This window comes from Tamandua tetradactyla, chromosome 20 (assembly GCF_023851605.1).
Source record: "Tamandua tetradactyla isolate mTamTet1 chromosome 20, mTamTet1.pri, whole genome shotgun sequence".
Lineage (NCBI taxonomy): Eukaryota > Metazoa > Chordata > Mammalia > Pilosa > Myrmecophagidae > Tamandua > Tamandua tetradactyla.
This window is the reverse complement of record NC_135346.1, coordinates 30,763,369-30,786,542: the sequence shown is the minus strand read 5'-3', so window position 1 is coordinate 30,786,542 and position 23,174 is coordinate 30,763,369. Positions and strand designations below refer to the sequence as shown.

General features: G+C 38.3%; 1 protein-coding gene across 1 annotated transcript in view; it reads right to left on the bottom strand.

Moving 5' to 3' along the window:
- The window catches only part of HMGXB3 (HMG-box containing 3), an 85,513-nt gene that overhangs the window by 43,533 nt on the left and 18,806 nt on the right, over positions 1-23,174 (bottom strand). Inside the window, exons 7-14 of the mRNA XM_077137392.1 lie at positions 21,885-22,303; positions 17,365-17,540; positions 17,135-17,232; positions 15,143-15,241; positions 13,246-13,395; positions 11,712-12,013; positions 11,065-11,192; positions 6,546-6,677 (exon numbers count right to left, since the gene is read on the bottom strand). Coding sequence (XP_076993507.1) covers positions 6,546-6,677; positions 11,065-11,192; positions 11,712-12,013; positions 13,246-13,395; positions 15,143-15,241; positions 17,135-17,232; positions 17,365-17,540; positions 21,885-22,303 — 1,504 coding nt within the window. The remainder of the gene's footprint in view (positions 1-6,545; positions 6,678-11,064; positions 11,193-11,711; positions 12,014-13,245; positions 13,396-15,142; positions 15,242-17,134; positions 17,233-17,364; positions 17,541-21,884; positions 22,304-23,174) is intronic.

Here is a 23,174-nt window from a genome sequence, read left to right as displayed (position 1 = left end):
ATCTCAGGTATGCAAGGATGGTTCAACATAAGAAAATCAATTAATGTAATACACCATATCAACAAATCAAAGCAGAAAAACCACATGATCATCTCAATTGATGCAGAAAAGGTATTTGACAAAATTCAACATCCTTCCCTGTTGAAAACACTTCAAAGGATAGGAATAGAAGGGAACTTCCTCAAAATGATAAAGGGAATATATGAAAAAACCACAGCTAATATCGTCCTCAATGGGGAAAAACTGAAAACTTTCCCCCTAAGATCAGGAATAAGACAAGGATGTCCACTATCACCATCGTTATTCAACATTGTGTTGGAAGTTCTAGCCAGAGCAATTAGACAAGAAAAAGAAATACAAGGCATCAAAACTGGAAAGGAAGAAGTAAAACTCTCACTGTTTGCAGATGATGATGATACTATATGTCGAAAAATCCACAGCAAAACTACTAGAGCTAATAAATGAGTACAGCAAAGTGGCAGGTTACAAGAACAACACTCAAAAATCTGTAGTGTTTCTATACACTACTAATGAACAATCTGAGGGGGAAATCAAAAAACAAATTCCATTTACAATTGCAACCAAAAGAATAAAATATTTAGGAATAAATTTAACTAAAGAGACAAAAGACTTAGACAAAGAAAACTACAAAAAATTGTTAAAAGAAATCACAGAAGACCTAAATAGATGCAAGGGCATACCGTGCTCATGAATTGGAAGACTAAATATAGTTAAGATGTCAATTCTATCTAAACTGATTTACAGATTCAATGCAATATCAATTAAAATCCCAACAACTTACTTTTCAGAAATAGAAAAACTAATAACCTAATTTATCTGGAAGGGCAGGGTGCCCAGAATAGCTAAAAGCATCCTGAGAAAAAACAAATGAAGTCAGAGGTCTCACGCTATCTGACCTTAAGGTGTATTAAGAAGCTACAGTGGTCAAAACAGCATGGTATGGGGCTAAAGATAGATATACTGACCAATGGAACAGAATAGAGTGTTCAGATATAGACCCTTTCATCTATGGACAATTGATCTTTGATAAGGCAGTCAAGCCAACTCACCTGGGACAGAACAGTCTCTTCAATAAATGGTGCCTAGAGAACTGGATATCCATAAGCAAAAGAATAAAAGAGGTCCCATATCTCACACCCTGTACAAAAATTAACTCAAAATGGATCAAAGACCTAAACATTAGATCTAAGACCATAAAACTGTTAGAAGAAAATGTAGGGAAATATCTTATAAATCTTATACTAGGAGGCAGTTTCCTAGACTTTACACCCAAAGCAAGAGCACTGAAGAAAGAAAGAAATGGGAACTTCTCAAAATTAAACACTTTTGCGCATCAAAGAACTTTGTCAAGAAAGTAAAAAGACAGCCTACACAATGGGAAACAGTATTTGGAAATGATTTATCAGATAAAGGTCTAGTATCCAGAATTTATAAAGAGATTGTTCAACTCAACAACAAAAAGACAGTCAACCCAATTGCAAAATAAGCAAAAGACTTGAACAGACACTTCTCCGAAGAGGAAATACAAATGGTCAAAAGGCACATGAAGAGATGCTCAACTTCCCTGGCTGTTAGAGAAATGCAAATCAAAACCACAATGAGATATCATCTCACACCGCCCAGAATGGCCATTATCAATAAAACAGAAAATGACAAATGCTGGAGAGGATGTGGAGAAAGAGGCACACTTATCCACCGTTGGTGGGAGTGTCAAATGGTATAACTGCTGTGGAAGGCAGTTTAGCGGTTCCTCAAAAAGCTAAATACAGAATTGCCAAATGACCCGGTAATACCATTGCTAGGTATCTACTCAGAGGACATGAGGGCAAGGACACAAACAGACATTTGCACACCAATATTTATAGCAGCATTATTTACAACTGCAAAGGGATGGAAACAGCCAAAATGTCCATCAACAGACAAGTGGCTAAACAAGCTGTGGTATGTACATACGATGGAATATTATGCAGCCGTAAGACAGAATAAAGTCATGAAGCATGTAACAATATGGATGGACCTTAAGGACATTATGCTGAGTGACATTAGCCAGAAACAAAAGGACAAATACTGTCTGGCTTCACGGATATGAGCTGACATTAATGAATTAAAAATGCAGCCGTAAGACAGAATAAAGTCATGAAGCATGTAACAACATGGATGGACCTTAAGGACATTATGCTGAGTGAGATTAGCCAGCAACAAAAGGACAAATAGTGTCTGGTTTCATGGATATGAACTGACATTAATGAATAAACTTGGAGAATTTCATTGGTAACAGAGACCATCAGGAGGCAGAAATAGGGTAAGATATTGGGTAATTGGAACTGAAGGGATACAGATTGTGCAACAGGACTGAATGTAAAAACTCACAAATGGATAGCACAATACTACCTAACTCTAATACAATTATGTTAAAACACTGAATGAAGCTGAATGTGAGAATGATAGAGGGAGGAGGGCTGGGGGCACAAATGAAATCAGAAAGAAAGACGATAAAGACTGAGATGGTATAATCTAGGAATGCCTAGCACATATGATAGTGCCTAAATGTACAAATTTTAAAATGTTTTTGTGTGAGGAAGAACAAAGGAATGTCATTACTGCAGGGTGCTGAAAATAGATGGTAATTAGTATTTTAAAATTTTACCTTATGTATGAGACTAAAGCAAAAAATGTTCATTTGGTACAAAATTTATATGTTGACTAGTGCATTTCCTAATATAACTTATGCAGACAGCTTATCTGAACACCATAAGTACATGGAACCTTGGGTAGGACATGAGATTTTGTTGATTTGTCCAGAGTGATGCCCCAATAAATCCCAGAGTGATTTAAACAATGAATAAAACAGTACTTGCAAAGACCCTTTGGGGAATGGTGAGAAAGAGTGAAAATTCAATTTCCCCAAGTTGAATTGTTGATATTCTCATAAGCAGTGGGGACAATCAAAGCTATAGGTTGAGCCCCCAATCTTGGGGTTTGTTCATATGAAACTTAATCCCACAAAGGATAGGCCAAGCCTACTTAAAATTAGGCCTAAGATCACCCCCAAGAGAACCTCTTTTGCTGCTCAGATGTGGTCTCTTTCTCCAGCCAACCCAACAAGCAAACTCACCATCTCCCCCTGTCTACACAGGACATGACTCACAGGTGCAGACCTTCCTGGCAACGTGGGACAGAAATCCTGGAATGAGCTGAGACTCAGCATCAAGGGATTGAGAAAACCCCTAGAATGAGCTGAGACTCAGCATCAGGGGATTCAGAAAACCTCGACCAAAAGGGGGAAGAACGAAATGCGAAATGAGAGAAAATAAAGTGTCAATGGCTGAGAGATTTCAGGTAGAGTGGAGAGGTTATCCTGGAGGTTATTCTTATGCATTAAGTAGATATCACCTTGTTATCCAAGATGTAATGGAGACGCTGGAGGGAACTGCCTGAAAATATAGAGCTGTGTTCCAGTAGCCATGTTTCTTGAAGATGATTGTATAATGATACAGCTTTTGCAATGTGACCGTGTGATTGCGAAAACCTTGTGCCTGATGCTCCTTTTATCTACCTTATGGACAGACGAGTAAAACATATAGATTAAAAATAAATAAATACTAGGGAAACAAATGTTAAAATAAATTTAGTAGACTGAAATGCTAGTGATCAAAGAAAGGGAGAGGTAAGGGGTATGGTATGTATGAATTTTTTCTGTTTTCGTTCTATTTCTTTTTCTGAATAGATGCAAATGTTTGAAGAAATGATCATGATGATGACTACTCAACTATATGATGATATTGTGAATTATTGATTACATATGTAGAAAGAAATGATAAAAAGTTACAAATGCCTGCGTTTGGTGTTTTTTTGGTATTTAAAAAAATTTTTTAATTAATTAAAAAAATTTTGTTGGGTATTATATTTTTCAAAGGAATGAAATTAAACAAATCTCCCTCTGCTTACCTACAAAAGTTGAGGGACCAAGTAAGGAAATATTCAGGGATGGACCCTGAGAGTCCTGTGGCCCAAGGATGTAAAGGGGTCTTAGGATGATATTCAGAAAAAGATCCAGAAAATAGATAAGTGGAAGGAGAAACCTTTAGCAGAGTTATTAAGAAAGTCTCAAAGTATATTTTAGTTGTGATGTTTTGCTGTATTCAAGTTTACTGGTGATGGTGGCCCTTAAGACGGATCAGGCTCCTTTCTTTGCTTCCACATTTTATTTTAGAAGCAGGATCAGCTGTTCCTTCTGTGGCACATGTGTGGGCTTTTGTTTGTTGCTAGTCTGCTCTGAGGTACTGTATGAGAGGGAGGTGGGGAGCAGTTAAGAAGCAGGTGTTCAGAACTGCTCAGTGTCAGGGCTGTGAAAGGACACGCTGGAGCTCTTGGCTTCAAATCTGCTCTAGAGAAGCAGTGTGAGGGGATCAAATAGTCACTGGGTATCTCCTAGGTGCCAGTCACCGGGGGTCTTGTTTACTCAAGGATGAAGCAGAAAAGATGCGCTGAGAACAGGCCCTGCCTGCAGTGGCTGTGGGGCACATGTCAGTCCTAGCAGCTCTATAGCCATTAACTACATGCTGGTCACTACTACATGGAAGGACCCATGGTCTCTGCTGAGCCCAGGAATGCTGGCAAACCAGAGCCACAGGCAGACCAGGGAAGGCAGAGGTACCAGGGCTGAGAGCATAGGCTCAGAACCTGCCCAGTTCTCTCCTCAAAGCCCCAACCCCCTCCACCATGCCTGGCCCACTCCAGGGTTCCCAGGACTGCACAACTGCTGGCCCCTCTGAGGGTGGGTACCAGTGCCAGTGACAGGCAATGGATGGGTTTGGCTGAGGGGCCAGTGCAAATGATGGCTGGGTGTTCCCCAGACTGCCCGCTAAGTGCAGAAACCAAGTTACTTGGCTGTACGGCCTTCCCTGCCATGCCATTGGTTATAGTGAATTGTAAAAAGGTAAGAGGAAAGCAAAAGCACAAATAACATGGAAGAATAGGATGGCCCTAGAAATGATATTAGCTGAAAAGAGAGGCATTTGTGTTACAGTTGGAGGTAGCTGTACATTTTTCCCCAATAATTCAGCCCCAAATGGAACTATCACCAAAGCTTTACAAGGTCTGAGGGCCTTATCTGAAGAATTGGTGAAAAATTCAGGCACTGATGACACCCCTCACAAGATGGTTACAAAACTGGTTAGGGGGATGGAAAGGGATGGCACTGTCCATGCTAACCATCATAGCTGGGGTACTTACAGCACTCAGGTGCTACATTATCCCATGTGTCCAAGGGTTAGTTCAGAGACTCATCAAGAACCCCCTTAGAGAGGAAGATCCCTATGATGAAGAATGTGAAAAGGCTCTTATCAAGTTTGAAGAAAGACTAAATTGTGAAAACTAAAGAAAGAAAGGGGATTTGTAAGAAAATTAAGTATAACTTTCATATAAGATAGCAAAGGAAAGGGCTGCAGAATAACTCAAACTGGTTTTGCAGGCAGAGGAAAGCACCTGTAACATAATCCTAGAATTGGTGCCAAACAGGTAGAAACAAGTCTAAATAAGTAATTGCCAGGGTCACTGAAACATAAAGCATAATCAAAAGTGGGAATCTCCTGTGGGCAATTTGAGTTAGTTAGACTATCCGGATAGGCTGTAACCTCTGGAGTGTCCAATCAGCAGAGAAACAGGGGAGGGTCTGTGAGCGAGGCACAGGCGTAACCATTTTGGCGTTCTATTGTTTGGCACAACAGCCACCATTTTGTGTTCAACTTGGCAACAGCTCTTGCAAGTTTGTGAATAAATTCTTTTCTCCTCCACAATCAGAGGAGTGTTTATTCTTCTTGAGGTATGGCATTCTTTCTAACAAGCTTCAGCTAGATATTGCTAACTGCCAAGGTTTGCCAAACCTCAACCAACATCATTCTTATTAACCCTAAAGAACACCAGGGCTCTGAGACTCCATAAATAAAGGTTCACACGCTAAGATTAGACAGCCCTGAAACCCAGAGGGGCCTGTCTTTCCAAGAATATTGACTAATTGTATCTCCCTATCCTATATTATTAACACCCCTTTCCAACATTAAAAAGTTAGAAAGGGCATAGTCCAAATACCCCTAAGGATTGGGAAAAAGATTAAAGGAGAAGGATTTATAACAGAGAAGACAGGGTTTAACAAATGAGTATAACTGTTGAATTACTATAATGCTATTTCTTTTTGCCTCTAGTGTTTTGGAGCAGCTAGAAGGCAAAACCTGAAACTGTGGAATGGTGACCCATACCAAACTATGAAATCTGTTCTGTAGCTGCTTATTGGAGTATACTTTGAAAAGTATTGCTTTTTCTTTTTTTTCTTTGTATATATGTTTCACAGTAGAAAAGCTGAAAAAACAAAGACTCACCAAAACTTGAAAGATCAAAATGTCTCTTTTTCAAAATAACAGACTCTCCTGAAAATGACTCTTTCAATCACAGCCCATTACTCAGCCCATTCCTGAGAAGCTGAGGCCTAACCTTGGTACAGGAAGGAAGCCAACTTTTACTTTTACCTGTTTGCTCCTGCACCGATTTCAGAACAATGTTGATAGACACTCTGGGGTCTTCTCCCAGCTTGATTTGGTTGCGAATTGCAAAGAGCAAGTCCAGGCTCACTAGCAGCTTGTTCCCCACATTAAAGAGTCCTGAAAGGTTAAAAAGAGGCAACAACTTGATCTTTGATAATGACTGTATAACTATATAGCTTTTATTGTTTGACCATTTGATTGTAGAAACACACTCTCCTTATCCAATATAAGGGTAGGTAAGCAATAAAATTAAAATATGCAGGAAAAAACATTAATAATAGGTCAGGAATATGGGGGAAACAACCCTTTGTAAAGTATGGACAATAGTTATAGTATTACTTTAACAATCTTTCATCAACTGTAACACATGTAACTACCTTTAAGAAACAGTAAAATTACAGGGGGTTCACGGGTGGTTCAGTGGTAGAATGCTTACCTTACATGCAGGAGACCGGGGTTCGATTCCCAGACTAGGTACCCGCCCCCCACCAAAAACAGCAGAATTATCAAAAAAGTGTTATCATCAAGTGTAACAAATTTTCCACACCAATGCAAGTGTTGGTAGTGGGAGGGTGTATGGGAATCCTGTATTTTATGCACAATTGTTCAAGAAACCCACAACTTTTCTAATAAAAAAAATTTCCAAAAAAAAAAAAAAATGGAACAAGGAAATTCACTGAGATATCAACCACAATGGCAAAAAATTAGAATCAGGGCGGGCCGCGGTGGCTCAGCGGGCAAGAGTGCTTGCCTGCCATGCCGGAGGACCTCGGTTCGATTCCCGGCCCCAGCCCATGTAAAAAACAAACAAACAAACAAAATATAATAAAACAAGAAAATGTTTAAAGATGTTTCCCTTTCTTCCTCCCTTCCTTCCTTCCTTCTCTCTGTCTTTCCTTCCCTTCCTCCCTCTCTCTTAAAAAAAAAAAAAAAAAAAAAAAAGAAAAAAAAGAAAAAATTAGAATCAAACTAATGCCCATCAATGAAGAATAGCTAAATAAATTATGGTGCATTCATAGCATAGGAAACTTTGCATCATTTAGAAGAAAAAGGTAGACCTTGAATGCTCTGTCATGTTGCCATGATACATTATTAAATGAAAAAAAGCAAGTAATGAAATAATATAAAATGCTGACTCTTATATTTTTAAATACAAAAAACTACATATTTCCCTACCACCCAGCTCAGTCTTCCAGACCAAAGGTGTCACATCACTCTTATGCAACTGCTCTATGAGGAAAAGCCAGGAGCATGCTTTAGGTCAGGGATGTGTAGGGAATGTAAGAAAGGTTATAAAATCAGCCCTACATCCAATCCTGGAATAAAAGAGTCAGAGGAATTTAAATGCAGTCAGTTTAATTGCAATTTAAATGCAATTTAAATTAAATGCAATTTAAATGCAATCACAAATAAGAAGGGGTGATTTTACATGGCACATAAGCAGATTTTGGAATATGTATACCAACTAAAGAGTATAGTGAAATGGGGAAGGCCTTTCTAAGCACAATACTAAAGGATGAAATCATAAGGAAGACGATCAAAACTGACTACATTAAAAAAAAAAAAAGTAAAAAACCCATTGTGTCCAAAAGAGCACATAACAAATTTAAAAGGCAAGTGATAAATTGGGGAAAAATTGTCAGAAAATCTCATATTTTTACAGAATAGAAACATTTACAAAGAGAAAATATAAAGAGTCATGAAAAAGATATTCACACTCTAGTAATCAAAGAAATACAACAAATTAAGAAGGAATATACCTGTTTTCACCTGTCAAATTGACAAACTTGAAAAAATTACAATACTGATTTACAGAAAAGCTCCTAGAGATAAAAAAGTTGAGTTTAGCAAGGTCCTTGATATATGGTCAATATATAAAAACAAACTATAGTTTAATAGTATCGCAACAAACAGTTAAAACATTGTCATTCAGCACTGAAAAAAAATGAAATATTCAGGTCTAAATCTAAGGAAATACATGCAAGAACTGTATGCGAAATGAACAAAATACTGGTGGAAAAGAAATAAAAAGAAACTCCAATAAAATGGAGATAGACCATGATCATGGGTTGGAAGACTGAGTATTGTTAAACCCAATAAATTTTTGCTAATTGATCTACAGATTCAACACAATTCCAATTAAAATTCTAGCAGGATTTTTTATAGATATCAATAAGGTGATTCCAAAATGTATTATGAAACACAAAGGAATTAAAATAACCAAAACAATTTTGAAAATGAACAAGGTTGGAGAACTCACAAATTCTGTAATCAAGACAAAAGGAGAGTAACATAGATTAATGGAACAGAACAGAAAGTCCAGAAACAGATCTACATATGTATGGTCAAGTGATTTTCAACAAAACAGCAAAGCCAATTCAATTGAGAAAGGATTTTTAACAAATGGTTCAGCACAACTAGACATCCACATGCCAAAAAATTAATCTCACACTTCATGCAAAAATCAATTCAAAATGGATCACAGACCTAAACATAAACCATAAAACTATAATACTTCCAGAAAAAACCATGAGAAGTAGTTGTGATCTTTGGTTAGGTGAAAAGATCTTAAATAAACCACCAACAGCCCCATCCCTAAAAGAAAAAAAAATCAATGAACTGGTTTTTATCATAATTTAAAGCTTTTGCTTTGTGAAAGATTCTTCAAGAAAATGAAAAACCATACATGAAGACAAAATATTTGAAAATCACTTATCTGACAAAGAACTTGCATTCAGAATATCTACAAAAACTCAACAGTAAGAAAACAAACAATCCCATTAAATGGGCCAAAGATATTACTGAAGAAGATATAGATAGCAGATACACTTACGAAAAGTTGCTCAACATCATTACGTACTAGGCAAATACATATTAAAGCCATAAGATATCAACATTACCTATTTGATGACTCAGGAACAAAACAAACAAAAAAAAAACAGACAGTACCAAGTGCTGGTAGATGGAGTAAACTGGAGCTTTCATACACTGCCATTAGGAGTGCAAAATGGTGCAACCACTTTCATAGATAGTGTGGCAGTTTCTTATATAATTAAACATACACTTACCATATGACCCAGCAATCCAACTCCTAAGTATTTACCCAAGAGAAACACAAAAACCTGTACATGAATCTTTATAGTAGCTCTATTCATAACTGCCAAAACTTGGAAACAACCCAAACATGTTGAATGAGTGAATGGATAAACAAACTGCAGTACATCTACAAATGGCAAACAATTTCAAGAATAAAAAGGAACACACTACTGATACACCTAGCAGTATGGATGAATAGCAAAACCATTATGCTTTGTGAAAGCTACACAATAAAAATAAAAAGAAAGAGCTATACATTATACAATTTTATTTACATGACATACTGGAAATGAGAGAACTATAGGGACGGAGAGCAGATCAAAGAGTTGACAGGGTTAAGAGTTGAGCTTGGCTATAAAGGGATGGTATTTAAAAGAAACATTTGGGGTGACGGAACTGTTCTGGATATTGATTGTGGTGGCAGTTATGTGACTCTATGCTTTTGTCAGAACTCCTAGAACTGTACAACTGAAAAGCAAATTTTACTGTATACATATTAAAATGGAAGGACCCCCAAAATTATAATCCTTAGAACTTGTCTAGACTGTAGGAAAATGGGCACTCATTAACTGCTCACAAAAGTGTAAATTAGTGCAAACTCAGTCTGATAATACACAGAAATATTAAAAGCATGAATTTAAAATAAGGTACCATAAGATTCTGAAAACAAAGAGAATAAATAACTAACACGCTTTAATCTTCAGCACTCAAGTCTCCATACAAAATTTAGGATTCAATCAAACTCTCTCAATGGCTGGTACACGTTGAGTGTTTAATAAATGTTTGATGTTGATGAATGAATAGGGGAGAAAAAGGTGAATATGTAGTATTACCAAAGGAAATAATTGAGGGTGCATACAAGATTCAATTATAAACAGAAATATACAATGGAGTATATAAACCCCTTAAAAATGGTAACACATTTCTCCATTTGTTGGCATAGGAAAATGTCCATCATGATGTTCTGCTAAAATTAAAGGGCAGGTTCCAAAACAATGTCCAGCACAAAACTACTTTTGTCCAAAGAAAAAACTAAAAACATACAAATCCTTTCATATTTTCCTGTTTTCTGCACCAATTTTATGTATGGAGTCAACACATCTGAAAGGTTAGAGAGCAAAATGGTAAGTGTTTATCTCCTGGCAGTAGGACTACTAATTTTCATTTTCACTTGTCTTATCTTCTACAATGAAAATGTTATTCTTTAGATTAAATTTTGTTTTAAAGATCCCTGATAATAGTGTTCTAAATTCAAAGATAAATGTAACCTTCTGGGGCTGAGATTCTGGGAGGAAAATCCCATTTCTTGGAAGCCCCATCTGAGACAAGGGTCAGTGTTTCAAGGACTAGAGGTGTGACCCATGGAAACTGCTCTCAAGCCTGCTTTAAAGAAAAGGCTGGCACTCACCTGTGTAGATGTCCATGAAGCTGTGCAGGGCTAGACAGTGCGGGTTTAGACACATCTTCACCTGGGCAGTCACCATCTGCAGCCGGCTGGCTGTCAGCAGCCAGCACTCCTGGGGCCCAGCCAGGGAGCTAGTAACAAAAACATCACCACCACCAACAACGATAAAAAAACCAAAAGGGAAATCAACCTGTTAATGCAGTTTCAGAGCTCAATAATGAATGGCAAAATTCTCAAGACTTTAATGCAATTGGCAAATGAAGGCAGTGTGGGGCTTGGGTTCTAAAATTTTTTAGGTAGGTGCTTCCATTTTGGTTAAATCTGGTCTGTGGAATCACCCCGAAAGTTAACATAACTCTCAATTTATTACATAATTTAATCAATCCCACTCAACTCCCAAACCCAAACGTTATGCTGGGTGGTCCAGGTGTAAACTGAATTCTAAATGCTTACAGGCATTTTCTACAGACATACAGATAATTAATTATTATCTCGTTACATTTCGTAAGTAGAAAGGTAAGGGAAACCTAAGGAAAGCAGAGAATAACACCTTCAAAGGTTATAGCTTCCGAGGTGTCTAAAGAAAGGGGCAATATGGGTCAATGAGATGGGGCAGCTAGGGGCAGGATAAATCTGAAAGGGGTGCTTACTTTTGTCCTCCTTTGAATAATGGACTGCTACAGAGAAGGCACTGCGTGGATGGAGATTCATAATAATTTGACCAAGAGGTTTGCTCGATGGTGACTGTCTCCTCACTCACGTTGGACAGAATGAGTCGAGAGCTGTTGAGTTCATGAATCAAGGTGAAGACCTCGGCCAGCTCTGACTCATTTTCTGGAATCTGCAGGACTTTGCGCAGCAACTGCAGTGTGGACTGTCGCTGGATCTCCCTCTGTGCTGCACTCAGGGGTTCCATGGTACTTAGCACATCTGAGAGTGGTGAGTTTGCCTCCTGAGAAGAAAAGGGATTGATCACCAAACCCCCAGGGCAAGAAAGGCCAACCTAGGACAAAATAACACAAATCTACAAGCGGCAGAGGGTGGGCCCATGACCGAGAGGTAGGAAACCTAAGATTCTGTCCAGCTCAGTTAATAACTCAATGTATGACTTAAGGTTAAGTGTTTTCTCTCTGGGCCTCAGTTTATTTTTCAGTAAAATGAGAGGATTATATACACATCTTGATAAGAGATTCATACCTAATAGCTCCCATGCACTAGGTATGGGCTTTGGGGATATCACACCTGGGTTGAGTTCTGGATATGACACTTAACACCGGTACATGTGTGACCCAAGGCACTTTAATCTTTTTCAATTTCTTTACCTGTGAAATGGGGACAAACATACTATCACTAATTTTGAGTTGTTATATGGATTAAATGAGATACTGCATGTAGCACATGGTGCTTCTGATTATAAACAAGTACTACTTAAAGTATTTTATCCTTAATTCTTTGTAGCTTCTGGTATAAAGTAACTTTATACACAACTCAGAGGCTTCCAGGAACAATCTCTGTCTCGGATCTTGACCTGTTCCATGGGCCTCTCCCTACCCCCAACAAAGATCAGGGACATGTTTCTTTTTACCCCCATCCTAGCCATTTCACTCACTGCCTTAGTACCCCTGAAAATGCCCATATTCCCTAGTTCTAAATTTTTTTTTTTTAAAGGAGGCCCAAGATACCAAATGGAGCATGTTTCACTATCCATATACTTTGGTTCAACTTTAGTGAGTAGGTCTGCCATTTTGGTTAGTAAGAAAGAAACAATGATTTAATCTACAAAGTCTTAGGATTAGCATTCTCTATTTACTAAAAGAATAAATCAACTTACAATTTCTCCACTAGGCTTCATAGCCAAGAAAAGATTGCATCTTTTCATCCCTCACTTCTTTCGAACTGTATTTTAAACCCTGTGCTGTCATTCTCTTTGGTAAATAAACTCTTGGTCTACTGGGTTAGAAGGTTCTCAGAGATCAGGTACTTGGCCAATCTCTTAACCTTACAATGAGCACAAGGAGGCCAAGAGAGAAAAAGGTACTCGTCCAGGTTCAAAACATATAACCTGGTTCCAGTTCTGGGGCTCTAACTAAGAGATGCACTAAGATACCCCTTTATATATACTATAGCAGCTCTTCCAAGAAAGTCCAACCTAAAGCTAAGAGATGTGCTTGGGAAGGAACTCACGATAGACTTGGTGGTTTTCTCAGTCCGGTCTTTAGCAAGGTTAAAACCACAGCTGGGACAAATACGTGGTTTGTGCCGGTTGGTGTAGACATAGCTACATGAGGGATTCTTGCACTTTCCCCGGCCTCTTGATGTAGCCAGGCCCAAATCCTAAAAAAATAAGACTAACATTCAATTCTATAAAAATTAAATTACACCTAGACAGAGCCAAAAACCAGCCTGGCCAGTCATTAGTAAATCAATGAAGAGTGGCAGCTTCAAAACCAGACTTAGCCCAACTCACAAAGAACCTTAAAGCAAGATACCTTTTCTGGAGTTATCCCCCTTAAATTTTAATGTAGGTCATATAATTTTTGCAGGTCTTTTTTCCATCTGTAAATAAATTAGTTGACTTTTACGGGTCAGAAATTCAAATGCCTTCAGAGTCTTGGCAGCTGGCAGAGTGAAGCAGGCCTGCTGTGAATCCAAGAGACTGTAGTGAACTAAAGATTTCCAGCCCTGTCCAAAAACAAATTGTAACTTCTGGATTATTTAACCTCAAACCTCTGACATTTAGGTTCCTATGACAAGTTACTGTCCTAGTTAGCTAAAGAGAGGGTCCTGGGCAGTTCTCACCAGATGGTATATCACAAATAGTGGCCACAATAAAAGAAGACAAGATAGTGTCTTTCTATGGCCAAGGAGTGTAGGGAGTGGGGATGTAGAGAAGTAGTAATTAGGTTGAGAGTATTCAATGATTAATTAGGTCATTGGAAAAGGAAATATGAGATCTCTAAAAGAGGCACATTCCCTTTAGGATTCAGGCCAGAACTATGCATTACCCCAGCATACTGTGCTGCTGTGTTCACTACTAAAATTCCCAGCACAGGGCATGGTACATAGTAGGTTTTCAATAGTTTCTAAATGAATGAATGACCCACTCTGAATCTACCTGCCTTTATCAGGTGAGAGTTTTAAAAATCTAGCTGCTCTCTTAGTATCTGTGCATCGTGCTCAAATCAACCAGAGAAATTGCCAGAAGGTATATGGCTGGCTGATTCCTTAAAGACCACCAGAATTATAGAACAAGAGCAAGAGAAGCCCTAGGAGACCATTTAAACCAATGCAGCATTTCATAGACGGTGAAACTGAAGACCAGAGAAGGAAAGAGCCTTGTCTAAGGTCATATGGCACACTAATTGCCAAGTCAGAAAACTTCTGGACTAGGTCTTTCTTTTTGTTTTTGGAATGAGCAGGCTCCGGGAATCAAACCTTGGTCTCCAGTATGGCAGGCAAGATTTCTGCCACTAAGCCACCGTTGTACTGTCTTGGACTAGGTGTTTTTATTGTCTAGTGTTCATTACGCTGTTCCATGATGCTTACCTTGCAAAAGGAAGAACTCAGAGCCACCCATTCATTTATGAGTACATTAATGTGTGTCATGTTAAAAAAGAAAAGGAGAAGGGGGCAGAAATGCTAGGCTAAACAAAGAAAATAAGCTGCTTTACTAAAAAATTTCTCAAATGTTTTAAGGTACTAGTATTGAATATGACTGTTTTAAGGTGGAAAAAACCCAGCATTCCCCTAACTCATCTATGAAACACACTTTCTAGGCTAAAAGGTTTAAAAAGTGCTACATATTAAAGCTGGATGGGATTCTATTTCTGACTACTCTCAATAAAAACACCTTAATCTCACTGGCCTGTACTTAACAGATCTCACCTAGAAAAAAAGCAATAATAACAATTTCACAGATTCATCCACTAGTTGTTACTTGTATCAGTGCTGGGCCCTTCAGCATCAGTGTTCTAAATCTCACCCTACTCTCACCCTTCCTTAACTACCCTTGCCCCTACTCATTCTCAACTACAAAAATCAAAGCCGCCTCATGTCAACCCACCACGCGCCACAAACATACCAATGTGACAGTGCAGCTGTATTTATACGGAGGAAACATATCAGGCTTGACCTCTACAACTTTCACTTGAGACATCCTATTGGCCGGGCCATTTGGTAGCTGTGGATCAGAACAAACTATTTAGTGCTTTTGAACCTCAGCCAAACTCCTGAGGTTCTGTGTCCTAAAACAGCTTTAAGAAATAGTTTCCTGGAAAATTTGACAGATATGCTCCCAATGGGCCCTCCTGGCTGCCAATCAGCAGTTACCCAGCCAACCAAAGGTTGAATATTACTTTCAAGTCCTGGGCTGCAACACTCTTCTGTGCAGTATCTAACACTGTATGGCAGAAACAGATTTAAATAGATTTGCAAACTATTGTTAAGTGATAAAAGCATACAATAGATACACACATGATACATGGTTGAATAGTGATGGCACAGAAAAAGCTCTGAGAGACTATTCACTAAAATATCACGGGTGACAGGAAGATTATGGTTATTTTCTCCCCTCTTACCACTACCAGTAAAATTTTCAAATGTCCTATAAGGAATATAGATATTATTTATATAATTTAAAACATAAAATACATATTCCAAATTAAAAATTATTCTGTAATACCGAATTTAGGTTGATCTTCAGAAAATAAGACTCATATAACTTACTGGGTTAAGACTAGCAAAAGGACTGTAACTTTTAACAAATATCTAATGTAGTTAGTCAAAAGGGGGCTATTTACAGAGAAGATTAGGAGTTTACACCAGTGACAGAGTACACATGAAGGGAATCTAGGGGGCTGGAAATCTACAAAGCTACTGAACTTTATGCTCCATACCATAAGAGCTGCCACCACATGTGGGTGACAAACTGAGTGGCCCTCAAAGTAAAAGTCAGTTGATGCTGTCAGAATCAATTTAGAATTGTCAAATGAAGTCACCTGACAAAGAGAGCATAAGGGAGATGGAAGACTGATTCTTCTGTTCCAACGTGGTCTATGGCAGTGTTATTCAAACTGCAGGTCATAACCCACTGAGGGGTCTTGAAATTAATTTAATGGATCGAAATCAACATTTTGCAAACAGAAATGGAAACTTGCATGTACTAAAGATATAACTTCATTAAGCTTTTAATGTGTATATATATGCACATGTTTTCTGAGCTATGATGTAAAAACAGACAAACTGAATGAAAAATACAGTCTACAAAGCAGTATGTGAAGAGCCCACATTTTTTAAAAACTATATTAAAAAATAAATATACACAAATGCAGGAAAAGCCTTTAAAGCTGAAAGAGTGCATACCACGTTGTTATGGAAGGACTTATTTCAGCTTTGCCTGAATTTTCTAAACCTTCTACAAAAATCATACATATTTTTAAAAGGAGGTTAAAAAGACATGACAACTAAATGCAATATCTGATCTTAGACAAAATTCTACTCTGGAGAGAAAAATGCTATAAAAGGACATAAGTGGGTAAAACTGAAAAAAAAAAAGGGATACCAACAGTAGATTAACATATTGTGTCAATGTCCTACTAACAGAATAAAGCATAAGTAGAAAACAGTCACATAACTTACCCGTAAATTACATATATTTTATACATACACACAGGGAGGGGGGAGAGCATAGCACAATAAAAGCAAAATGGGTTAATATGTTACTAAGAGTTGACTATGGGTAAAGTGTATATAGGTGTTCTTTGAACTATTTTATTCTTGCAATGTTTTTGGTAAGTTTTTAATTATTTCTAAATAAAAAGTTTAAAAACATGCACACACACACAAAAAAAGAAATTTTTAAAATTACATATGCATTCATTTTACAATAAGAGAAAGAAATTACTAAAAAAATAGACAAATCATTCATGTTAAAACTTCCTCCAGAGGTCTACCAGTATAAAAATTAAGGTCTACCCCTTGCCTATGACTTTGTCACACTAAATGGAAGTCTTATCTTCTAAGAATAGCTCAGACCCCCAGGGTAGCCTCTACTCTGGGGAATGATGGGTCTTACCTTCATCTCACCGGTGCTAGATGGCTGCTGGATGCTCTGGCCCAGCTGTTTCAGTGTACTGGGCTTCAGGCCACAAGTCCTCACAGAGGGAGTCTTATCTAAGAGAACCAGGAGCAAACTGGTGACTTAAGTGCATTCAGATGTCTCCCCAAGTCACCCCATTCTCAACCCCCCCCTTTGTTCCCTCCCCATAAGACAGCCCCTCCTTCTGGGTCTGACCCAGCCCTTACCGCTCAGGGGAAAGGCCTGCCTGGCCCTGGGCATTCCCATGGTGCTGCCTCGCCCCACACTAGCTGGGGCTGGGAGAATTGCTCTCATGGGTCTTGCTGCAGCCAGTAACGAGGGCTTGCCCCGTGCTCTGCCTTTAAGCTCTGGGGCTCTGGGCCCAGGGGTGAGCAGGTCAACTCTGAGAAAAAAGAACAAGGAAAGTCTCCTAGATACTCTGGGTCAAAGGGAAGAAACCCAAAGTACAATCTCCAAATAGCACTTTGTGAAAGAATGGTGTCATGGTTAAATGGCCTGGCTTTGGAGTTAGACAGACTGGGTTTAAATACAATTACTAAGTAGCTGTGTGGCCTAAGGCAAGTAATTTCACTCTTCGGTTAACTTCAAGTTCCTAATATGTGAAGTGGAATATTAATAACCTATAATCATTATGAAGATAAAACAGAAGTACAAAACAGTCCTATAGTGATACCAACAGCTGTTGTTGTCATTTATAACATTTAATCTGCCTCTAATCAGAGTACTTACATATATAAAATTACATATGAAGTTTATCTTCCACATGAGGGTGGCTTAGAAAACCTGGAGGATGGGATCCTTGTTTTCTTCCTCTTTGCCCTCCAATGCTGAGCACAGGGCCTGAACCACTGAAAGCGTCAATCAACACCTGCTAAAGTGACTTGTCTGCTCCAGACTAAAAGGTTTGGAAAGTGCATACTTTATCCTTTAAGGATACAGAATCACTGCCAAAATATATTATTAAATAATAAAAAAAAAAACTGTATGATGCCACACAGAACCTTGAGAATGACCCTACCAACAACTGAATGCTTTGGCAACTGGTGGAACCTCTCCTACATTCAACCATGGAGCTCCAAACAAATGTCGCTGATACTAATAAAGTTGCAGTATCTTGTTCCCAAAAACCTTAAAAGAAGGACCCTTTTGGGACTCATCAGAATTCTTCCCTGGATGACTGTTAAGGATTCTTCCCAATAGTTAGGTTTCCCCTCTCTGAACTACTCTAGGGAGACCTAGGGCAAGGGAGAGAGGTATTTAGCAAATCAATTTAGTATGGCATATTATTTTATTTATTTATTTTTTTCACATGGGCAGGCACTGGAAATTGAACCTGGGTCTCTGGCATGGTAGGGGGAAATTCTGCCATTGAGCCACAATGGCATCACCCTAGTATGGTATATTATTTAACAAATCAATTTTGTGTGGTGCATTCCTGAAGTCTCAAATGTTATTGATGTCGAAGACCTGGGGGACCATGGCAAAAATGGATCCATTTAGAGCCCCATTAGTCCTGATCATTCCATTCTTTGTCCATGTGTTCTGTTTGCTTTTTCATTCTTACACTCCCTGTTCCCCAACCTAAGGCACTGCCATATATGCCACAAAAACCAAACATTACCCAGCAACCTTAGCCCCATTACTTCATTTATTCCCAGGTCAGAATTCAGGCAAATGCCCAGAGTCATAGAGAGCATACATGTGGTTCTGTAACATCCCATTTATTATACCTTCATGTTCTAAAGAAGTTTTCTCATAGGTTTTCATACTAGTCTATCTTTAAAAATGTCTTGTGGTAACTTGCATCCATCTTTTCCTTGGGTGAGGACTGCTTAGGAATGGCCCTTTCTGTGTCTATGATGTTGCTGTTCACAGCTTTTCTTGATAGGATTGGTACAATCTTGGGAACAGGGTTGCTGTAAAGCTGAAGATCTGACAGTAGCTCTGAGCCTTACCTATCTTAGGTAGTTATGCTGTGCATTTCTTATTGGTGTACCATGTTTGTCTCTGATACCTGAAATTTGGAGTTTTTCTTAGAAATGGAGCAGTTACACAGCATCAACTTATTAAACTACATTTTAAGCCTTTTTTTAAAAAAAAAGCAAAATGCTGAATTATGTATATTATGCTGTCATTTATATTTAAAAAGTGGGAAAAATGCATACACTTATTTGTATACACTCAGAATTACCTTTTTTTCAATTTTTGTTGTTTATTGTGAAAAATAAGATACACAAAAAAGCAAATTTTAAAGCAAACTGCAATATTTAGTTGCAGAACAGATTTCAGAGTTTAGTATGCGTTATAATTCCACACTTTCAGGTTTTTATTTTTAGAGGCTTCAAGACACTAGACTAAGAGAAATATCAATATAATGATTCAGCAATCACAACTTGTTTGTTAATCCTATCTTCTGTTATAACTCCACCATCTCCTTTGATCTTTCTCCCAATCTTTAGAGGTACTGGGGCTATGCTCATTCTACTTTTTTCATGCTGGAAAGGGCTGTTGATAATCCGGAATAGGGAATGGAACTAGTTGATATTCTAGAGAGGCTGGCCCCTCTGGATTTCAGGACTTAATCTGGCCTAGGAACCCATGTGGAGAGTGTAGGTTTCTGGAAAGTAATCATAGTGCATGGAAGCTTCGTAGAATATCAGATAAAGGCCTAGGTGTTCTTTAGGGTTGGCAGGAATCATTTTGGTTGGGGTTTGGCAAACTTAATAAGCAGCCTAACTGAAGCTTGGTAAGAGAGCCTCCAGAATAGCCTTTTGACTCTATTTTGAACTCTCTAAGCCACTGATATCTTATTTGTTACAATTTTTTCCCCACTTTTGGTCAGGAAGGCATTGTTGATCCCATGGTGCCAGGGTCAGATTCATCTCTGGGAGTTACGTTCCACATTGCAAGGGAGACCTTCACCCCGGTGTCATGTCCCACGTAGGGGCACCTGGAATTATTCCTAAAAACATACACAAAGTTGGGTATATTGACTGTCTCTGGGAAATGGAAAAGGGTATCTGAAGGACAGGAAGGAGGGAGATTTTTTCAGGGTATATCTCTTGTACTTTTTAAGTTTTGAATCATGTGAATGCATTATCTATTCAATAATAAATTTTAAAAACTAGGATTTCTAAACCTTGGCACCATTAACGTTTGGGGCTGGATAATCTGTGTCATAGAGGCCATCCTGTGAATTATAGGATATTTAGGAGCATCCGTGGCCTCTACACTAGATGCCAGGAGCACCAGCCCTCTCCTCCAGTGTGACAAACTAAAATTCTCCAAACATTGCTAAATGTTCTCTGGGAAGGGAGGGGGTCATTTTTGGTTGATAACAACTGCCATGAAACTAAAGACCTTCAAACTAAAAGCAGGGACTCAAACAGATATTTGCACAGTGATATTCATAGCAGCATTATTCACAATTGCCAAAAGATGGAAGCAACCCAACTATCCATCAACAAATGAATGGATATATAAAATGTGGTATATACATACAATGAAATATTATTTTTCAGTCATAAAAAGGAATGAAGCTCTGATACACGTGACAACATGGATGAACCCTGAACACATCAAGTTGAGTGAAATAAGCCAGAGCCAAAAGGACAAATATTATCCAATATCACTGATTTGAAACAATTAGAATAAGCAAACTCACAGAGTCAGAATCTAGAATACAGATTACCAGATGACAGGATGGCGCTAGGGAATGGGAAGTCAAGGCTTAAAATGTACAAGATTCCTATTTGGAATGATCAAAATGTTTTGGCAATGGATGGTGGTGACTGCAGCACAATGTTGTGAAAGCAATTAGCAGGACTGAAAGATATGTCTGAATATGATTAAAAGGAGAAACATCACATTGCATACGTGATAGAAAAATTTTTTTAAAAAATCTATGAAACTACATATACTATACAAACAGTGAACGCTAAGTTAAATCATGGACTTTAATTAATAGTACAATTATAAAAACATGCTATCATCAATTGTACAAATGTTTCCCAGCTATGCAAGGTGCTGGTGGTGGGATGGTATATGGGACTCCTGTATTTTTTGTATGATTGTTCTTAAACCTACAAATTCTCTAACAAAGAAGAAAAAAATAAATAAGGGACTTCAGTTTTAAGTTGAGCCTCAAAGGAGGGAAAGGGGCGGAGTGGGGTAGCCCACATTTACTTATCTCCTCCTATTTGCAAGGCTCTGGGCTGTGTGCTTTATACACGATCTTTTTCAGTCTGTACAGTCAGCCTTTCTTTTTTTTTTTAATTTCAATTTCAAGATTTTTCAGAGGAGAGAACTGAAGTCAAAGGCATGAAGTAAACAAGGTCACTCAGAGTCATATCTAGAATGAGTTCTCTGCCCACCAGGCCAGGATTTTTTCTTTAGGGTGCCTTAATGAATCGTCTCTTTCCAAATCCAGTGTCCAGAATTGAGAACTCATAGTTTATAACACTGCCCATTGTTCGTACCAGCATAAACTTGATAAAAACTTTAGGGAGAGTGGCAAGAAAAGATGTACAGGGAACCTGACAGCAGTGCATGGATAGCAAAATGTGAGACGGAAGGCAAATCATTCCCCGTTTCTAGGTCTTAGTTTCTTTATCTCTAAAATAGGAACCATTCATTATCTGTAAAGATAGTGGCTAAAACAATTATAGGGCACTTCCAAAGCTGCTATTCTAAAATATTCCTATAACAAATAAATGCATTGGCTTACCCTGTAGGTTTTTTAGAAGCAGGGAGTGGACTGGGAGTGCTGGTCTCATCAGCTGATGGTGGTATGTCTTGCCCAGGACTGACATTCTCAGCTGTCCCCAAGGTGACCTCAGGTTGCACACCCCTCTTGACGACTGGTGCCTTAGTGACCACTGTACCACGATTTTCAGGAGTTTCCTTGACCAAAACATGGGCATCTGAGATGATCACTTCCTCCCACTCATTCTCCTCACTTGCTTCTCTTGGAGGGGCTACACTTAGGAGCTGGCTTACAGCTTCTAAGTTCTCCAAAGTCAGTGTAGAGGCATTTTCCTTAAAGGAATTCTGCTCAGAGGTAACAGGCTGTTGATTTCTTTTAACCACAGAGCCTTTGGAAGAGACACCAGAAGCCAACTCCACTTTGACTTTAGCTGGCTTTTCCTAGGAAAAATAAGAATACCTTGTATGCATATGGCATTTTACATTTAACAAGTTCACAAATATGCTCTCATTCAATCCTCATAACAATAATGAGCAATAGATAACGAAACTGAGGGCCAAGAAAGGAAAAGGCTAACTTAAGGTTCCAGGTACTAAAACTGGCCTGACTCTAGGTCTTCTGACTTAGAGTTTATACTAAATGAAAGGGACCTGAATTTAGTACTTAGTATTAAACACCTGAGTTAGGATAAAGCTCTTTCTCCCTCTAACAAATTTCTTACCAACATGCTTCTTTCTGTTTCACCAAACAAATGCTGTCAATTTTTAGTTTTACTTTTAACTGTTCAAAGCCTAACTTCTCAGTATCAAGAAAGAAGTTGACATAAACCATAGCGGGCCTAAAAAGCCTAGGTTATTTCTCTTAGTGGTCCCTCTACGCGATTCAGTGAATCCCACTGTGATCACAATTTCATGGGAATAAACTCAAAGCTTACAATCCCCTTGGAAAAATTGCTATCATGTGTGCCAAAAACTTTCAGGTGAGTCTTAAGACTGACATATTGTGCCATAAACTTCTCATTGGATGAAATTAACTCATACATGTTAACCACAAGCTAGAAAATATTCGAATTTACTAAAAACAGCAGCTGCTATCTTGGACAGATATACTTCTAAAAAAAATTTATATCGTGGTCAAAGATAGATAACTTGAGATTTTTCATTTTAACCATTTTTAAATGTACAGTTCACGGCACTAAGTACATTCACAGGATGTGTGACCATTTCCACCATTCCCAGAACTTTCTTATCATTCCAAACAGTAACTTTGTATCTATTAAGCAATAAGTCCCCATTTCTTCCCTCCCTCCCT